General features: G+C 42.8%; 2 protein-coding genes across 3 annotated transcripts in view; one reads left to right on the top strand and one right to left on the bottom strand.

Annotated features, from left to right (window-relative positions):
* Positions 1 to 19,019, top strand: part of DOCK1 (dedicator of cytokinesis 1) — a 277,154-nt gene that overhangs the window by 107,976 nt on the left and 150,159 nt on the right. The gene's annotated exons all lie outside the window — the stretch shown is intronic.
* Positions 1 to 19,019, bottom strand: part of INSYN2A (inhibitory synaptic factor 2A) — a 40,846-nt gene that overhangs the window by 13,822 nt on the left and 8,005 nt on the right. Inside the window, exon 2 of the mRNA XM_054276540.1 lies at positions 14,049 to 15,201. Within this exon, the coding sequence (XP_054132515.1) occupies positions 14,049 to 15,196 (1,148 nt within the window). The 5' untranslated portion in view covers positions 15,197 to 15,201. The remainder of the gene's footprint in view (positions 1 to 14,048; positions 15,202 to 19,019) is intronic.

Below are 19,019 nucleotides of genomic sequence, written 5' to 3'. Positions count from 1 at the left end.
TTTTAAGACTTTTTGTTCCTTCTTAAAGCAAAAGAGAAAGTGGAGTTCTTGCTGTTCTAGATGGTGGTTGTTATTTTGGCCTCAACATTGCTTTTTAATCAGAGGAATATGCTCCAATTACCAACATTGCTGATTTTTAACATCACACAAAAGCCACATCATGGAACTATGGAATGGTTTGGGTGGGAATGGAACCCCAAATCCCCCTGAGTGCCACCCCTGCCATGGCAGGGACACCTCCCACTGTCCCAGCTGCTCCAACCCCAATGTCCAGCCTGGCCTTGGGCACTGCCAGGGATCCAGGGGCACCCACAGCTGCTCTGGGAATTCCATCCCAGCCCCTCCTCACCCTCCCAGGGAACAATTCCTAATTCCCAATATCCCATCTAAACCTGCTGTCATTTTCCCAACCTGGAAAATGAAATTTGAGATTAATTTAGGGTAGGATGTAATAGAAAAGTGGATTTTTATTGAAGTCTTTCAGGGGCGGTTATGGAAAGATGCCTGCAAAAGTCTTCCCTCCCAGTGTTGAGTACATTTTTATAAGTTTCAGGAAATTAACGTAATTGATGAATGTACTAATTAGGAGGAGAGGTGGTGGTGCAATTTTCTCCGGGTTAAGTCCCTGTTCTGGAGTTAGGCACTGAGCTGTACTTTATCCATGAAATTTATCTTGAAGAGTTGTTCTCAGCCTTGGTAGTCAGGCACAACCAACCTAGGATAGGGGTCTTGTGTTTCTCAGGGCTTGGAGTTCTGGAATTTTGCTGGTTTATGTCTAGGGAAAAGTCATGCAAAGTTACTTGGTACATTAGGTATTAATATAATACGTTACAGAGCTCCAAATATATGTGCAGAGAATACAGAGGACATAAAAAAGAAAAAAAAAAAAAAGCAAAAACCAAAATGGCATCAAACCCACTCTCCTTGAGATATTAAGAGGAATTCACACAAAGCAAAATGTCCATTTGCTGTGCTCTTCCTTATGGGAAAACCCCACTCCTGGTTTATATTTGCTCTTATCCTCTCTGTGAGAAGCAATTCCTGATTTTCATTTCCCCTCTTCAGATCTTTCAGAAGCTGACATTCAAATTGTCCCTGCTATGAACCTGAGACTTGTAAAATGGTTTTTTTCCAAGCTATTGATCAGCTCCTAAAAGCTCTAACTAAAGATACAACATTTAAAACCTAGAGATGAGTTGGGGAAGGCCTTTATTTACTGAGGACATAAAGAAGAGTCAATAGCTGCCTTCAGAGGGATGTGGCTCTGCTCTTTATAGGTAAAGCCATAAACACCCTGTGCTGGTGCCAGCTTGGTTTGGTTTTTTGTTTAAAGTTGTTTTCCAGTTGGGACATTTTCATTCATCTCTGTAGCCCTGCAAGCAGCTGGAACTGGGTGATTTTAAAGGTTTTCCCAACCCAAACCATTCTATGATTTGATGGTCTTTAAATGCATAATAATTCTAGATTTCCACATACTTAAAAGCGTATTTGCTGGTATAAGGCTGACTTGTTAAGCTGATGAAAATGAATACTTACATCCTTGGATGTAATTATTTAAAAATGAGATGATTTTTGGATGATGAGTTTGAAATCCTGATCTCTCAACTGCCACATTCAGCTGTGCTTGGTTTTAGCATTTTTGCAATTCTCAGTCTTCACTGCTTATAGTGATATATTCGTTTTCTAGTTGGATTTAATTCTTGATTAAATTTCCTTAAAGCAGTTTTTCCTTACTGAGTACTTTTAGCTTTTCAGAGATGATTTTTGCATATTTTCTATTATTTCCTTCTTTGAGTGATCCTGTTAGAATTCCCTGAAAGCCCCAAGAACACTCCATGGTGTCCCAGTGTTTGGTTTCCATCTGGCAGTTTCAGAGCTCTTTAGCCAGGACTGAATTATATGAGTGTTAGAACAGTGTAAATTCAATTATTTCTATAAAAATTAAACTCCTCATGAAAGAATTTTGTTGTTGATACCTCAGGGCTTTGGACTTTTCACTTTCTTGTTTTCACATAATTATCTACACAAACACTTGCATGGAATTCATCTCTTCACTCCAGCAAGGATTTCACTACTGGCTCAGCATTGCCATGCAGATTTTAGGCAATGAGGTTGATTTTCAGTGCAGACTTCCTGAAAAACAGAGTTTCCATCAGTTTTGGCTCCTGGGAATGATTTGAGAGCACAATCTGGATCCCAGGAAAAAGGAGAGAGCAGAGTTCTGGGTGATGATGCTTTCCTTGTGCCATGCAGTGTTTGAGTAAGCTGCTTTTTTTCCTTCTTCCTAAAAATAATTTAGAAACTATTCCCATGTAGGAGAGAGACCAAAACTTTGTCCTTCATTAGTAAACCAGTTGTTATTTCTGGTAAAAATAAATTCTTTCAAATGTCAAGTCTTTCACAAGGCAGTTTCCTACAGAAAATCTGTCGCCTTTTTGGAGAAATGGAAGTTGGGTTTGGCCTGGTGGGGCTCCCAGGGTTATTCCTGGAGTTTCAGCCTGTTTTGGATGAGATTGTTCTGATGTCCACTGAGGAGGAGCCAGTGCTCCAGAGCTTCATCCTTTTAACCTTAGATCCTGTATTTTCTGTTTCCATCTGGGTGTGCAGAGCTTGGGCAGGTCATGGAGTCCCAGAACCCCAGACTGGTGTGGGTTGGAAGGGACCTTAAATCCCACACAATTCCATGGGCAGGGACACCTCTCACTGTCCCAGGGTCCTCCAAGCCCTGTCCAACCTGGCCTGAGAGGTTCTGGAGCAAGGATGGATGTAGGTGAGCTCAGTTTCTCTGCCTGCATCTCCCCTTGGAAAGGAGATCTCATCTCCAATTTTTCCCACATTTTTCCATATTATTTTCAGGAAACTTTCATTTCCTGTCAGGTTAAATTTTTTTTTAGCATTCTGGGTACAACCTGAGCTTAACCTCAATTAACACTCCCAAGCATTAAAATATCATAATGAAGAACAGCCATTTTGCTGACATGGGCTGGCAGGAACTAAGAATAGGCTGCAATTTTCAGAGCAGCCTAAGGGGATTACACTCTCTAAATCCCTGTGAAACACACAATTTGTGCACCTGCTGGAGGCTTTTTTTAAAAAAAATACCAACTTAAACATCAATATCTTTGCATTTGTATATTTTTTTGCTTGTATAAATTAGAGAGACCCCATGGAGCTGGGAGAGGGAAGATTAGATCGATATATGCTGATTTTTTTTAATGGACATCTATTGAAAACAAAGAAAAAACTCAAAAAATCATTTAGAAGGATTGCTCTATTAGATCTGGAGTCCTCTAATGGCAGGATTTTCCAGAAGTGGCTGTGATGGGTACAGAGCAGCATGATCTTGATGTTCCTCACACTTTTGATGGATTACTACCAGCAAGGAGGATGAACAGACTTCAAGAATTTTTTTTTGGTTGATGTTTGTTATTTAAATATAGTGAAACAAATGATCTTAGGCAGGCAGTGGGCCTTTGAAGTGTGTTTGATGTGACAGTTCTGGCCTTGCTCAGAGGAAGTGCAGGCCCTGCTTCTCCTCAGGTCTTTGTATTAATTGGAGTTGTTTTATTATTTCCTAGAGCTGCTGAGACAACTCATTACACAGCTGGTTAAACCTACTGATCCCAGAATCCCAGAGTGGTTTGGCTTGGAAAGGATCTTAAAACCCACCCAGCTCCACCTCATGCCATGGGAACACCTTCCCTAGACCAGGTTGATTCAAGTCCCATCCCACCTGGCCTAAGGTTGCCCATCTTTACAGAAAAATGCTTTAAAAATCAACAGTTGGGTGGAGAACTTCTCAAAATCTTTGTTTCTTGCTTTAAAGTATTACAGAACTGATAATTCCAGTAACTGTGCTTCAAGAGAAAATTGGAATTATTGCTACAAACATAATCTGCCTTTTGGCAAAATAAAATGACTCCACTTTGTCACGAGAGCTTTAGTTGTCCTTATGACTTGAGTAAGTCATTTTTCAGCCATGTAAAATGCAGAAAAATCTCTTGTATATCTTCTGCATCTTATTTTAGGTTAAAATAAATCCTGCTTAGCCCTAGAGGTTTATTCTGCCCTAGGAAAGATTTACCACTTTAGTTCAATGGGAAACTCATACAAATGTATTTGTATATCAGCAAAATCAGGTTTTTAGTGGATGAAAGTCTCTAGTTCCTTTAAGAACTTCAGATTCTGCTCCCAAACCAGGTCTGGGCAGGTCTAAACCACCTTGGGCCAGGCTTTGGCTCCTGTAAGGGTGTTTTGAAAAATCACTTTCGAAGTAGAAAAAATGTTTTAACCTTTTTGCTGCTGTGTTTTCCTGAAGTTGGTAATTAACAATTAGCAGTTTGCATTTAGAGAGGGTAAAAATCAGGATGGATGTTGTGCTTCCAGGAATTACCTTGAGGCTCTTCTGGATGCAAACACGGATTTGCTCTGTGTGTTTCAGGGTCTGGTGTGCTTGGGTTAGTTTTGGTTTTCCTCCTAACTATTTTTTCTATTTTCCATGGTTTTGTTGAGTCTGTTTTTCCTCTTTCCCACTGTTTTGTTTTCCCACTTGCAGATCATACAGGTCTAAGTGATCCCAGCTTTGTGCTGCTGGGTGGTTTTAGTTAAGTCTTTCTAACTAAGGATTAACTAAACCTTACTGAAAACAGTTTTCCTCTCTCCAAGCTCATCCCATTCCACCCCCAGCCCTGGACAGGGACAGCTTCCACAATCCCAGGCTGTCCAAACCCCATCCACCCTTCTCTCTAAACCCTCTTCTCTCTCTTTTTATTTCAAGGTTGATATTTCTGATCTGGCTGCTGAAAAAAATCCTTTGCCATGTAGAGAAAGTCAGTGGTGAGATTTTTCAGGCTCGTTCCAAGACAGTGGTTTGTCTTTTGCTGCATCCTGACAGTTGGAAGCAGATGACTAATTTGCTTTTTGAGGTATTTGCGCTGTGGGCGTACGGCACGACTCCCACGACAGCAATTCAAGAGCTTTCACCCTGTAAATACATTTTCTATTATATTCAGGTTAGTCAGGGAGTGGTGGGTTTTTTTTAATAACTATATATTTTAATAGGACTGTTGAGTTTTTTTAATAAAAAACACAGTGAGGACGAAGAGAATTATAATGTATTTCAAGTGAAATCACAAAATCTTACAGGAATTAGGTGTGTGCAAGGTCAAACATCTCTCCTGAATATTTGTGCCTTTGTTGTCTCATCAGAAAAACCAGGAGGATAATTAAAATGTCAGCTTTTGGTGTTAATAACCACTCAGGGAATTTGCTCTGGTGGAGCAGCAGCTGCACTGCTGGTGGGTAATTCTCAGGCCAGGCATTTCCCAGGTTATCAGGGAGCACATTCCAGTAGTGAGGCTGAGGCGAGCTCTGTCCCTTCCCCCTTCATCCCAAATCTCTCCCCATTGTGGTTTCCCCCTGAGGGAGGATTCAGGACTGGATTTGGGGTTTTTACCTGGATTTGGGGTCATTGCCTGGAGCCTCCTGAGGCAGCAGCTCATCATCAGATCTGCTGCACCCACCCATCCTTTCCTGCAGCTTCAAGTGTTCCTCTTCCCACTTCCCACTGCTCTTACACACCCAAATCCATGGGAGTTTATATTTAATTTTGTGTGTGTGACTTCTGGGAGCAGCTGGGGTGATGTGGTAGATGGTGGAAATCCTTGTGCCCTCACAGCTCCTGCTGCTCCCACCCTGAGCTGAGTTCCTACTGCTGCAACACAACACCTGGGATTCTGCTTGGCTTGGACTTCTGAACTGAGGCTGCTCCCAGGAATTGTTTCTATAAAGGAGGGAAGATGGGAGAAATCAAAATCTGTGCTATTATTTCATCATTTTGCTGTGATTAAGATTTCAGTGCAAGCTCAAATACCCTTTGTGCATTATATCTCTAAGCCTACACTGGCTTCAAATAATAACTGCATCAGGCAGGCTTGTTTAAGATTCCAAATGTTGTGCAGCGGCAGAGAATTAAAAGAGGGAGGAGAATTGCTGGCCACTGCTCCTGGTGTTTGTGTGGAGCCAGTGCTTGGTGTTCCAGGAGGGCTGGACATGGCACTCAGGGCTCTGGGCTGGGGACAAGGTGGGGATCAGGCACAGGTGGGACTTGATGGTCCTGGAGGTCTTTTCCCACCTAAATGGTTCTGGGATTCTGTACCTGCAAGAAGGATGGGAAGATGTATGGAGATAAAACCAAAAACCAGCAGGAAGGATCATGGAAGTGCTGAACTCTGCCTGTTGCAGCCTGAGCAGGTCCCTTTGTGTTTTCTCATTTCCTTGGATAATGGGAACTTGAGGAGAATCCACAGACCAGGAGTGTGGCAGTTGCTTGAGTTTTGTCCATAGTTCCAGGTGCCATCTCTGGAATTTCTTTGGAGCTTGTGTGGATGACAATAAAGTAAACAAATCTCTTATTTATCAAAGAAATGACCTAACTGACTCCAGGTTCAAACATTCCAGAGGGTAAACTTCCTTCTTAATGCCAGAATTTCCTTCTTAATGCCAAAATGCCTCTGTTGAGGAGTTACTGGACCACACACAGCTTCTATGGTTTTAAAACGAAAAAAGGTGATGGACATGGAATAGGAAATTGTTCCCTGGGATGGGAAGGAATTGTTCCCTGTGAGGCCCTGCCCAGAGAAGCTGTGGCTGCCCTGGATCCCTGGCAGTGCCCAAGGCCAGGTTGGACAGGGCTTGGAGGGGACAGTGGAAGGTTCCCTGCCCATGGCAGGGGTGGAATGGGATGGTCTTGAAGGTCCTTTCCAACCCAAACCATTCTGGGATTCTCTGACACTGGAATTGAGGGGAAAAATCCCAGTGTTCCCCCATAGAGTTGTGTCTGTCCTCTTCTGGTTGGTTCATGCAGGGTAGTGATCATCACCCATCATCATCCTATAAGGAAAAGAGCTCCAAACACAGAAGCAGAATTTCAGCTTTCCTTGGAATGGCCGATTTCCTTCTTGTTGACCTGGAGCACTGATCCATCCATGACATGCAAAAACCATCACAACAGAGCATCACAAAAAGCTCAGAACTGGCCCAGTTTCACTGAAGTGTTTTACTAACTACTGTCTAACGTGGTAGAAGTGGTTCCGTGGCAGGGAATTGCTCATCCAGCTTCAAAATTCCTCTGTTTGGCAAAGCTCAAAGCAAAAGCTGTAAGAGCTGTGGGACAGTGTGGACACCTCAGTTTTGTTGGGGTGTGAGTGAGAGCAGTTCCACCAGAGACCCAGCAGTGACAGGGGTGGGGTCAGGGAAGATGGACGCTCCTCACTTCAATTTTCCACAGATCCCAGGATGTGTGAGCTGGGAGGGACCTTAAAGATCATCCCCCAAGTGCCTGAATCCAGCTCAGGCCTCCATCATCTCCCAGTTTTTCGCTTTCCTAAATGTGCTGCACAGAAGCTTTTTTAAGCCTGTCCCATATCTGGAACCTGGAGTAGCTGGAGGCTCTGCAGTTTAAAAACAAACCACCCCCATCTTCAGACAAGTCTTTTTGCTCTTTTTTTGCCATTTTTCCTCAGTCAGGATAAGAGATAATTGTACCTTTGTGCAAGCACGGGCTCAGAAGGAGGTGTCAATTAGAAATCAGTTGTTTCATCTCCTGGTGAAGGAACAGCAGTGAGAAATTTAACACTCTAAAGCTCATTTTGGTCCCATTTTTACAGGCTCGTGGCTCTGCATTCTGATACTGCCAACAGCCAAACTGCAGTTATTAAAGGATTATTCTAATTGTGCAAACTTCATAATTCCTTACCTTCAGTCATGATCTTTTTAAAAAAAAACAGACTGATTTAGCAGGGAAACTCTCCTTGCAGGTGTATGATTTGGGCAGCTTGGTGACATTGGGAAGCTTCTGATCCTTGGTAATTCCTATGCATATATTTAGCAATAATATTGTTTGCTTACAGTTTTTTTTAGTCTTTCATTAATAGGCTCCATCAGTTTTTTCCAGATTTGAATTGTGGGAATTTGCTTTTATTGGCCTTTGTGTCCCTGCAGCTAATCTGCTGGAGAAGTCCTGAACCTTAATTTCACTTTGAAGCTGCTGATCCTGGGCTGGAACAGGGAGGTGTGGTGGGGAATGACATTTCTTCTTGGTTTTAAAGTCCAGTGAATAGCAACCAGATAGAAATCAAATTATTTTTCTCAGTAGTTCAAATACATTTCCATTAAATTCTGCCCGTACAGTATATGCAGATAAAAAGCTGGACTATATTAGCAAAATAAGTTCTATTTTCTGAGATTCAGAACATTCCTAGTGGCATTTTTGGGGGAGAAAACAGAACATTAATACCAAGTAACTTTGCTAAAAAGATTATTCCATTTTTTTTAATGTTTGTTCCACCTTCTGGTTGTTGTTAAGTGTTCACTTTTCCCTTTTTTTGCCCTCTTTTCCTTGCTGAAAGCCTCCCACCACTGAATTCCTCACAAGGATTGATAGAAAGTGGCTCTGACAGCAGGGTTATTGAAGAGCTCTCTATCTGCAATGTTATAGTACCCAGGAACTCTGAATTATTGAACATTAATGTTCCACGATGTCTGGAACTGGGAGACTTTGCCCTTTTTATCCACTCTGCCAATCTGATCTGAAACTTGGATTATCAGCCCCAGAATAAATGTGTCCAACTCTAATGAAAAATCCCATCAAAAATATAAATCTCATGCTGGTTTGAAGGCCTGTGAAATGCTGTGCTCTGAGATACTCCTGGTACTACTTTGGACATCCAACTCCAGACAGGTGTTAAGGACCTAATTCAGAAAAAAATTGGAATGTGAGGTTAAAAAAAAATGAAATTTAAGGTTTAAAAAGAGGAATTTGAGGCTCAAAAAAAATTGAATTTGGGGTTAAAAAAATTGAATTTGGGGTTAAAAATATTGGAATTTGAGGTTTAAAAATGAAATTTAAGGTTAAAAAATGGAATTTGAGGTTAAAAAGAAATGGAATTTGATGTTAAAAAAACCCAGAATTTGAGGTTAAAAAGTAGAATTAGAGGTTGAAGAAAAAAGGAATTTGATGTTAAACCTTAAGTGATGCTGGATCTTTTACCTTCAGTGATAGTGGATATTTCAGTGATCAGTCTTATATCATCAGCTTTCATTGGTTGGTTGGTTTGGGATTTTTTTACATGAGAGAATTTTAGATAAGAGGGGTCAAGGGGATCCCATGGAGTGGCAGCAGGTACTGGAATAATCTCCATGGGGTTTTGGGATATAATGGAATAGTTCCAGTGCTGAGGTGTCAGTGTGGGCCTGCTTTGCTCCAGCTGTGCTTGGGGGAGCATGAAAGGGCTGGTTCAGAGCTTGGAAAACCAAATTTCTTATGTTGAGGGCAGGTAAATGGACTTTCGGTGTCTTTGTGCTGCTCCTGCATTGGGTTGAGTGAGCAGCACTCAACCATCACTGGCCCAAGCATCACAAGCTCCACAAAACTCTGATTTGTGCAAAATTACTCCTTTTCTTGGCTAAAAAAGGTGCATCCCAAGAGATTCCCTGGCTCTGCCTCAGGAAGGTGAACTATTACATATTCTGAGGTGTTTGGGAATGAGCTGTAAATGATGGCAAAAATACAAAACATAAAAAAAATACAAAAAAATGCTGCAGCTCCAGAGAGAGAAAAGAGGGAAGAATTGAGGAGGTGGTTTTGGGGATAATGAAATGAGTGTGACCATTTCAGAGAGGATTCCAGGCAGAATGGATGGATGTGAAAAGGTCACAGCAGAAAATAAAGGCTCTCATCACAGTCCTCTTTCCAGGCTGTTCTTACAGTGTCCCAAAACCTGCAGTCACTCAGAATATGACACAATTTGTGCATCCCAGATGCAATTTGCTCTATTCTTTCTGCTTTTCATGTATTTATTTCTAGTGAGCTGTCTTTTGTAGTTAAGCTTATCTGTTGTTTCCCTCCATTTCCAGGTTTTCTCTTAGAAATGATCCTGCTAAACGTTCCCTTTGCCAGGGCTGTAATTGAAGAAGAGGCAAAACAAAGCCGCAGAGGGGGGAAATCCCAACCCAAGCGCTGTGCTGCCATTCCTGCAGCTGGCACATCACTCCCAAAGCCCTGTGCTTTCAGAGGCTCTGCTCTTGTGAACTCTTTTAAGCTTCCTTTTCCCCACTGTGGAATAAGGATCTCCAGGTTTGGAAGGTGAGGGGATGGAGGTTGTTCCTGCCTTGATTTGCTCTGTCTCCTTGGTCTGCTCTGAAGAGCAGGGCTGGGAGCAGAGCAAACAAGCCAGGCAATAATTGCTTTGGCTCCCTGACTTGGATTTGCCATCTCTGCTGAGCAGGAGGATCAGTTGGGGTGACCTTGAGGAGCAGTGCAGCTCAGGCAGCGCTGGGTGAGGATGCTCCCTGCTCTCCCCTTCCCTTGGGTGCAAACCTCCATCCAGACACACAAAATGGGCTTATTTTCTGCTCAGAAATGAGCATGTGAGGCACAAAACTCCCTTAGTCATTGAAAAACATGCAATGACATTTAAATTCCATCCATGACAACGTCTTCGAAGGAGTTTGTTGAGAGCTCTTTAAATTCCTGAACCACTGCTGACTAATAGAGGAATGCAAATTAGCTCTGAAACAGGTTCATTTAACTCTTGTCTGGTGTGTAGCATTTGGCCTGGCAGAGTCAAAATACTGTGACTTGTTTTTGTGTGGCAAATTGAGCACTTTGTTTATTAAAATTGGTGATTTGTTGTATAATGAGGAGGGCCCAGATTACTGTTCCTTCCACGGGAAGGATTTAAAGGGCAGGTCACTGCTGTTCTCCAGCAGCAAAGTAATTCTGATTATGTGCTCATCTTCTGTTCTCTATTTCACAGATCTTTGTTAGCCAGGTTTTAGAATGATTAACTTGCGTTGTGCTTGCAGTCCTATCAGCCTTAGTGATGCTCCACACATTTGGCTTCCTAAATTCTCCCTCTGAACACAGACAAATATGTCTGTAAAGTGAGATCACTGATGATTTATCAGAATAAAACTGGAGCATAAGGCTGGGTTTGTGTTGTAAAGCTGCACCCTGCATCATGTAATATTCAATGTTTTTTTTTAACTCTGAGCTGGGACTCTTAATTGAAGCTGCAGCTCTGCACTTCCTTCATGCATGACTTAAGGCATCCAGCAATGTTTGCTGGGATGTAATTTGCTTTTTTTGTCGAAGCTTCCACACAGAGAGGTAGAACAGCCATTTTGCCAAGGATTTAGTAAATAGCGATGCACATAACACAGAATTTTAATAATGTCCTTTGAAACTGGGAGGGGGATCACAGTTTTTGTGCTTCCCCTCCTGCTCCAGTGGCTTTCCCCTTCCCTTGGAGCAGAGTTGAGTGCTGGCTGTTGTTGCTAATTGCAGATGATGGAGCACTGACATTTTCAAAAGCACACATAGATGATAGGCACCCAAAGGATGAGACTGCTGCCTTCAGAGATGCTGCTGCAGTTCTGCTGGCATCGACTCATTTAGTGATGAATTGCAGTAATAGCAGTTCAGGACCTACAGCATATTAGTGAAAATGAATCCACTGAGCACCAGTCCCATGGCACTGCAACAGCACTTAAAGAACACTGATTTCCTTAAAGGCAGAAAAATCTGATTAAGAAATTTAGTTGGGGCTTTGTTTTTTGCTTTTGGTGTTTTTTTTTTTTCCCTTCATATTTTTTTCCTTTCCCAGCAGTGTGTTATTTGTATTTGTTTCTTGTTGTGTGTTATTGTAAGGAATTTAATGTACATCAGAAAAGCAGGTGAGTTCCGTAAGTACAAAACATTTCTTGCTGTTCTAGCAGATGGAAGATGCTACAATAAACAGCAGAACTGCTTTAATTTCTTAATCTAAACTGACCTAAAACCTGGTTGCAACAGGAAAAAAGCTCACCATGCTGGCACTGAGGAGATACGTAATAGTTTACACAGGATCTGTGGCAAAGATGGTGTAGGATGAATGCAGCAATTGGCAGGAATTATTCTAATAAAAGGATGGGGCGGCCTATTATTGCAGGAGTTGTGTAATTTGAGGGAGCTGGGGATAAAGGCAGGCTGTGTGTTAATGATGTGTTGGTGTTTGCAGGAGAACAGAGTGTTCTCCCAGCTCTGGAGAGAGGCATCGCTGCGGAAGGTCCCGAGCACAAAGCTGTGCAGTCTCCTTCCAAATCATCCACAGCCACAAAATCAGAAGGCTCTGGAATGCAGGGATATGAAAATGTGTGAGTGTGCATCTCCCTCCTTCTCCTTCCCTGCCCATCCTGACACCCTCTGTGCCCAGCAGGTCTGGGATGTGTCTGGGGCACGTGCAGGAGCAGCCGGAGGTGGCTCCAGGTGTAAAGCAGCGCTGTTAAACAGGCTCTTCCTGGTCAGGTGGAGCCTTGGAAACTCCAGTACAGAGCCTAAGAGGCTGTAAAGATATTCTAAACTGGGATTTATGGATAATTTCACCATTTTAGGGCTAATACAGCTTTGTAAGGCTGACAGCTGCAGAGGAATTATCTGAAGACAATCCTGGATAGTTTGGCCAAGATCTGTTTTGGGCCAAGGGCAGGGATGCACTCCTGACGTTGGCTGCATTAACAGCTCTGCTCTGTCAGGGCAATAAAAAGTCTGTTTTTATTATGTTTGTTGCACCTGTGGCTGTACTGTCTTTGGGAAGGGATACAATCTGGATATGTAGTTGTGTGGAGGAAGCAGAGTATTTATAGCAGGTGGCTCTGATGTGGGTGTTTGTGCACTCACGGTTCTCGACAAGCGGGTGATGAGTTATGACGATGAAATAGTTTTCTGTATTTTGTGATTTGAAAAGCAGCTTGGCACTTCTTGCCAAAGCTCCTGCAGTTTCTCTAAGTTAAGAAAATCAGGGGAGTTCTTTTTCTGAATAATAATTAAAAAAAATTGAATTATAGAATTGTTTTGGTTGGAGAAGATCTTGAAACCTGCGTGGCTTTCAGGCCAAGAAACGTCCCAGTCTGATTATCCAGGACTTGATAAGGTCCTTGATACTGATAATTGGTAAGGATATAAATAATAATATAACCAGCTGTAAAATAAACTAACAACACAACAGCCTTGTTGACAGCAGGATCCAGCTAAGATGACTTTTTAATGCCAGACATGTTGAGTTTAAGGATTCACATGATTCCTACATTCCTAAAGAAATTTAAATTAAAGATGTACCTTTCTGACTTGAACAAAAGCAGGTGCTGCTTTTGTAGAATGAGCTGCTGGTATTTTAATTTTAAAGCCCTGATCTCTTCTGGCAAATTATGATTTAACTACAGAAGTATTTCAAAACACACAAACAGCACACATACATTTTTCAGGTATGTTCACTGAATAAAGATGAGGGAACTAAGGCGAGTCAGTCTGCAAAATATTGGTTAAGGTGATAAAAGATGGGTTGAACTGTCCAGGTAAAGACTAAAGGTTGTACTGAGTTACAGTTCAGTACTTGTAACGCCTTATGGGTTAATTTAAATAATGAAAGCTAGGGTTAAATGCAATTTTGTTTCTTTCTTCTTGGGTTTGTCATGTTTAGGGCTGTGTGAAAGTTATGAAAAAGACTTTGATATTCAAAGTTTTCATTTCATTTCCTTCTGATAAAAATACCATGAAAAATTCAGGTGAAAGGAAAACAGGCAAGATTCATATGCCATTAAGGGAATTACACTGGGAGTTGTAATAATATCCCTTAATCTTAAAAAGGTAAGTCTCTTACAGAATTAAGGTTTTGCTGCTGCTTTTCATGCCATGTGAGGAATTATGGCTAATGCAAGTTGCTGATGTGAAAACATCCTCGCTAATCCTGTTTGGAGAGCGGCTCATTCTGTGCTCCTTAGAAAAGGCACAGGAAGATGTATTATGGGCCCTTCGTTAAATAATTACTTAATTACACCCTGGGACTGGCAGATAGCAATCTGAATGCTGCTGGCAGGTTTCTCCTAAAGCAGCAAAACTCCGTGTGAGGAGCGCCACATGCGTGGTGGCAGGGATGCGTTGGCATCAGCAAACTCAAGGTGGAAAAGACATTTCAATCAGCTCATACTCATTAAAAAAAGATTCTACTCACCCTTCCCTGTGAGCTTCTCCCTTCTCTAGCTCCTGTATAACACCCAACAACACTTTGATGGTCTCCTGACTAGAGCTGATCAGGTTCTCCATCATCTGAAGCTGCGCTTTCAAGTCCACAACTTCGGTGTGAGGCACGATTTGTTGGCATTCCTGGCTCACGGCCACGGCCGTCCGGCAGGGTTGGCTCTCCTCCATGGACGCCACGTTGACCTGCAGGCTCTGGTCACTACATTCGGGGGCCGGGCACTGCGCCCGCGCCGCGCACGCTCGGGCATCTCCGGCCGGGGGCTGCACCCCGTTCAGCTGCACCGTCCTCTTGTCGTCCTCCTCGGGGCACGGCCCCCAGTCGCCCAGGCCGGGCAGGTCGGGCTGCGAGGCCGGCAGGTAAACCGTGGCCACCTCAGTCTTGAAGACCCTCCCGTGGAGGGGCTGGGCGGCCTCGTCGCTCCCCAGCCGCGCCGCCGCCGCTCTGCCCCGGCCGGAGGGCCGTGCCGGCTCCTCCCGGCCGGGCTCGGCCAAGTTGGGTCGAGGAGGCTCTTTGGGAGAACTGTGCAAACTGCTGCTTTTCCAGGCCTCGGCGCCGTTGTCGTGCGCGGCGCGCTCGGAGATGTGGGAGATGAACTCGGCCGTCTGCAGGCTGCCGGCCTTCCGGCCCCAGGCCGCGGCCTCGCCCGCGCCCCGGCCCTCCCTGTCCTTCACCTCGATCAGGAACCCGTTGTTCTCGCTCGGTAACGTGTCCACGGTCGCGGCGCTTTTCAGAATATTCCCTTTTTTCCGGTCCAGAGGGAAGGTCTGGTAGCACTTTTTGAGATCAGGGGAAGTCTGGACTCCTGTGCTCTTGGTGACGTTGGGGATGGACCTGCGGGCGGGCACTGTCATGTACTTGCGGTAGGCCGTCTTGTAGGAGATGGCCTTGGCCTCCTTCTTGTCGGGGTCCTGCGTGGAGGAGGTGGAGAGCTGCTTGTCCCTCTGCTCGTTCTGAGCCTCGCAGATATCCTTGAACCTCACCTGGAGGGCTTTGTTCCGTTTCTTGATCTGCCGGTTGGGATCCAGCGCGTATTTCATCTCCAGCGCCAGGGAAGCCGCGGGCTCGACGTCGCTGTCCGAGGCGGTGAGTAAGCATTTGCTGGGCTCCTTACTCACCATGATGCCTGCAGCCAAAAACAGTGCAAAAAGCCTCATGTTACAACAGACACGTTACTTTTTCCCCTGAGGTTTCTGCAATATTTAAGCCACGTTCCTGTGATCCCACTGAAATGGATGTGACTCGCGACCGATGCGCTCAATTCTGTCAAGTCGCAGCCCTTGGTGATTTTCTAGAGATTTGTATCTTAATCATGTTTTGTGTTGATCTGTTGTGAATACCTGCTCCTCAGAGAGGAGGTTTCCTGGTGCCAGAAGTTATTCTACAACTATTTTCCCAGGATAGGACAGTGGCTCTCATGTCAGGGCTTCCCAGGAAGGCATTTCCCTCAGGAATATGAATTTCCTCTGAATTTAGCTGATAGTTAGTAAAAACTACAGGGAAATTGAAAACCAAGTGTCTTTGTCCAAGTGAAGAAAAGCTGAGAGCTCTGCCCACCCTTAATTCTCCTTTAATGCAAATGTTTAGTAGCAAGAAGTGTCCAATTGGCATTATTTTTGGAGTGTGCTTGCTTACCAAACACATTTCTGCTGTGTAATGTATTCAGCATTCTTTGCAAGGATTTAGTTGGTCGTTAGAGGTGTCATTATTTAGATTTTTGTAAAAAAATTTCCACATGGCTAAAACTAAATACAGATTAATTATTATTAGCAACTTGTTGGTAGTGCTGGGAGTGTAGAATTTGTGATTTAGTGAAGTTTTGGAGGAAGTCAGCAGTGCATCAATTAAGGTTTTGCTTCAAATGCAAAACAACTCATCCTTTCCTAGAAGCAGTAATGTGCCTTTATGATACAGCTGCTTGTCCCAAAAAAATCCTAAAGCTCTAAAAACCTCCAAACCTGTGATGAATCACAGAAATTACTTATCTGCCATTGAAATACAAGCTCCTCCTCAAGGAGGAGAAGATGCCAACTGCTTAATACAGCATTTACCAAAAAAAACCCCAAACCCCAGTGGTTGTACAGATCATAGGAGATCTGGAGTAGCTGCATAATTAAGATTTCATTTTTACACCTCATTTGAAGTTGTAATTTTTACTTTCCTGTTGTGCAAATTTCTCCCAGAGACTTGCTGAATTACCAAATTCCCACTTAATCCAAACATTCTGCATATATCTCCTGCTGAAACCCTCAGAGGGACTCGGGAGTATAATGTAAAAACAAGTAAAGGGACTTTCAGGTGTACTTGAATTATGTTTTTAATTAAAATTCCTTTGTCTATTTAATAAAATATGTGAAACTCTTGAAGAGTTAAGTGCCATAATAGCATCTGTTTTAAAAAGCCCACTCAGGGGCACAAGGGAATGAATCCTTGACTAGTCTATATTTAAAGTAAGAAAGCTTAATGGGGAAATAATTTTCAGTGGAAAACTGCATGTTTATGAGGTTTAAAAGTGAAAGTAACACTCCCCTATAGACACACACAGATGTGCATGGCACAGAGTCCAAGGTTGGACTTCTGGGTCAAAAATCTCGTGAAAATGTGTCATTACTTAATGTTCTTTTCATGTTTTAATTCCCTGGCCCTGGTAATTTGTGAAGAGGGAACTGAAATATTCCAGAATCCCCCTAGTTTGCCTTTTTCTGTCTGACTTGTGATGCTCAGGGAGTGGTGAGGGAGCAGCAGTCGTTGGAGAAGGGGAAGAAGTTTTTCTGTGACTGATGTAGTGCAAAGTCTGTAGAAGAAGCAAACAGAAGAGAAAATTCAGGACAAACCCACTCAAATAATGGAATCTGAGTTTGCCAGATCCCAGTTTTCAACTGGTTATTTTATACATACAAGCCTAGGATCTGATACCAAGGAGACCAAGTCCCTGTTCTGGGGGAAAAGAGAGAATAAAATGGAAATTCTAAGGGGGGGTCTGAAGATAAAAGCAGAGTAGGGGATAAGATCAGTTATCCCTGTGCCCTTAACTCATGAGGGACAGATTTTGAGGGGAATAAATCAACTACATTTGAATTTCAGGAGTTTTCTGTGTTAGTGAAAAAAGTGCTGGCTAAGATACAGAACCTGGTCCTTTAGCTTGCAGCTGGACCACATTAAAATCTATTGTAAAAACTGCTGTCGAACCCCAAACTGCACTTCAGAATTCCTTGAAGCAAATTTTCCACAACAGTCTGGTAAATGAATGAGTTGACCAGAAGAAACCCTAAATACAAGAGCATAACAGCCATTACAGCCATTAGTTCCAAATCTGCCAGTGGGAGTTTCTGAGCTCCAAAGAAATTGTGGCAAAAATGAAATCCTGCATTCACAAAGACCTGAAATATTCAATAACTCTGTCTGAAAAAGCCATGTTTTTACCCAAAAAGGCTACAAAAATTGGCTGTCAGCTCTGAAAGTCACCATCTCTTAGGATTCCTTGGAGTTGTCAAAGTGAGTTTTTGGGCACTTGGTTATTTGACAGCAGGATCCATTAACATTCAATTTGTTTTCAAGTATTGGCTTGATATTTCATTAGTGTCTGTGATCTGTCTCAATTTTCAGATTATTTTACCTCCCACTTGAATCCCATCATTTTTGGGGGCTGGGTTTGTTTGGGATGACTTCCCATGGAATTCATGGAGTCCAAACCCAGCTGAAACCAGGAATCTGGAGATATTCCCCAGAGTAGATAAATGGGGAACTTCATTCTGCAGTTAATTTTGAGCACGTCATTAATAGCCAATAAATTGATTCTTCACCAAATTGCTTGTCTCCCTTTCCCAACTGCACAGGCCTGATTGATTTAGCTGATCCAGAGTTTTTTATTCCCACCAGTAGCTGGGAGTAATAATTTTAGAGATATCTGTGATTTGGAATGACAACAACCAAAAGAAGTCGATTTTGTTTTTGAAGCCTTGCTCGGATCCTGGTGTCTCTGAGGGGAACTCTCTGTGCTCAGCTGATAAAAGAACAGTTGAGGAAAGAGTCAGTTGTGAGTTAAACACTTCACAGGGAAGAGTTGATAAAATATTTCCTGTTTGGTTTCATTTTTGGTTTGGACAAAGTGTTTTGCCTTATTTAGGCACTGCCACAGCATCATCTCTGCAGGGTTTTTGGGTACTTGAAGAAACTACTGAGCTGGAGTTCCTCAGTTTATGGCTCGTGCTGTCAGGGGGGTAATAAAGCCTTTGAATGTGAATTTTAGTTGCAGATGCCAATTACATGCAGATAATAGAGTTCAACTTTTTATCTGTACTTACTCCAAACAAAGAGCTGGTTTGCTAAACTAAATATTTAAGTAATCACAAGCTTAGTTTTTCAGTTTTTAGCCTTGATTTTTTATAAACTTGTGGCTGATTACCCTTTAGCAGCATCTCTCTATGTCTGAATATGGAAATAAACTAAATAATAATAATAATAATAATAATAATAATAATAATATAAAAGTGATGCACAGAGAAGCTTTGAGTGGGTATAAAATCTTTGGGTAATTATGGAAACCATCAGTTAAGTGGCACAAATTTTTGCAGGACCTTCACTCTGCATCCCAAACTCTGCAGAGTCACTGCCCTGGGAGGAGAATTACAGTGTGGAATTTCCAGGCTGATTGGTTAATGAGGGGAGAGGAGATCTGGAGCTCACCTTGCAATTTCCATTTTATCTCTGTCAGTTTTATGACACAGAAGCAGATTCAGGATGTGTTAATACGCAGAGGGGGCTTAAACTTTGCAGGTTCCAAATGCAGATGAAAGGCACAGATTTCAGTCCTTGGGTTTCCAGAGCAAGGGAAGGCTTTGGAGGTGCAGCTGGAAACATCTGTGCACGTATTAAGAGCACACAGGATTTTGTGGATGGATGGATTGGCTTAAAATATTGCAGGGAATTGCAAATAATTGGCTT

This window comes from Melozone crissalis, unplaced genomic scaffold, assembly GCF_028551555.1.
Source record: "Melozone crissalis strain CALT ecotype California unplaced genomic scaffold, PUWL_Pcris_2 ptg000019l_1, whole genome shotgun sequence".
NCBI lineage: Eukaryota > Metazoa > Chordata > Aves > Passeriformes > Passerellidae > Melozone > Melozone crissalis.
The sequence above is the reverse complement of the archived record's forward strand: the minus strand, read 5'-3'. Positions and strand labels throughout refer to the sequence as shown.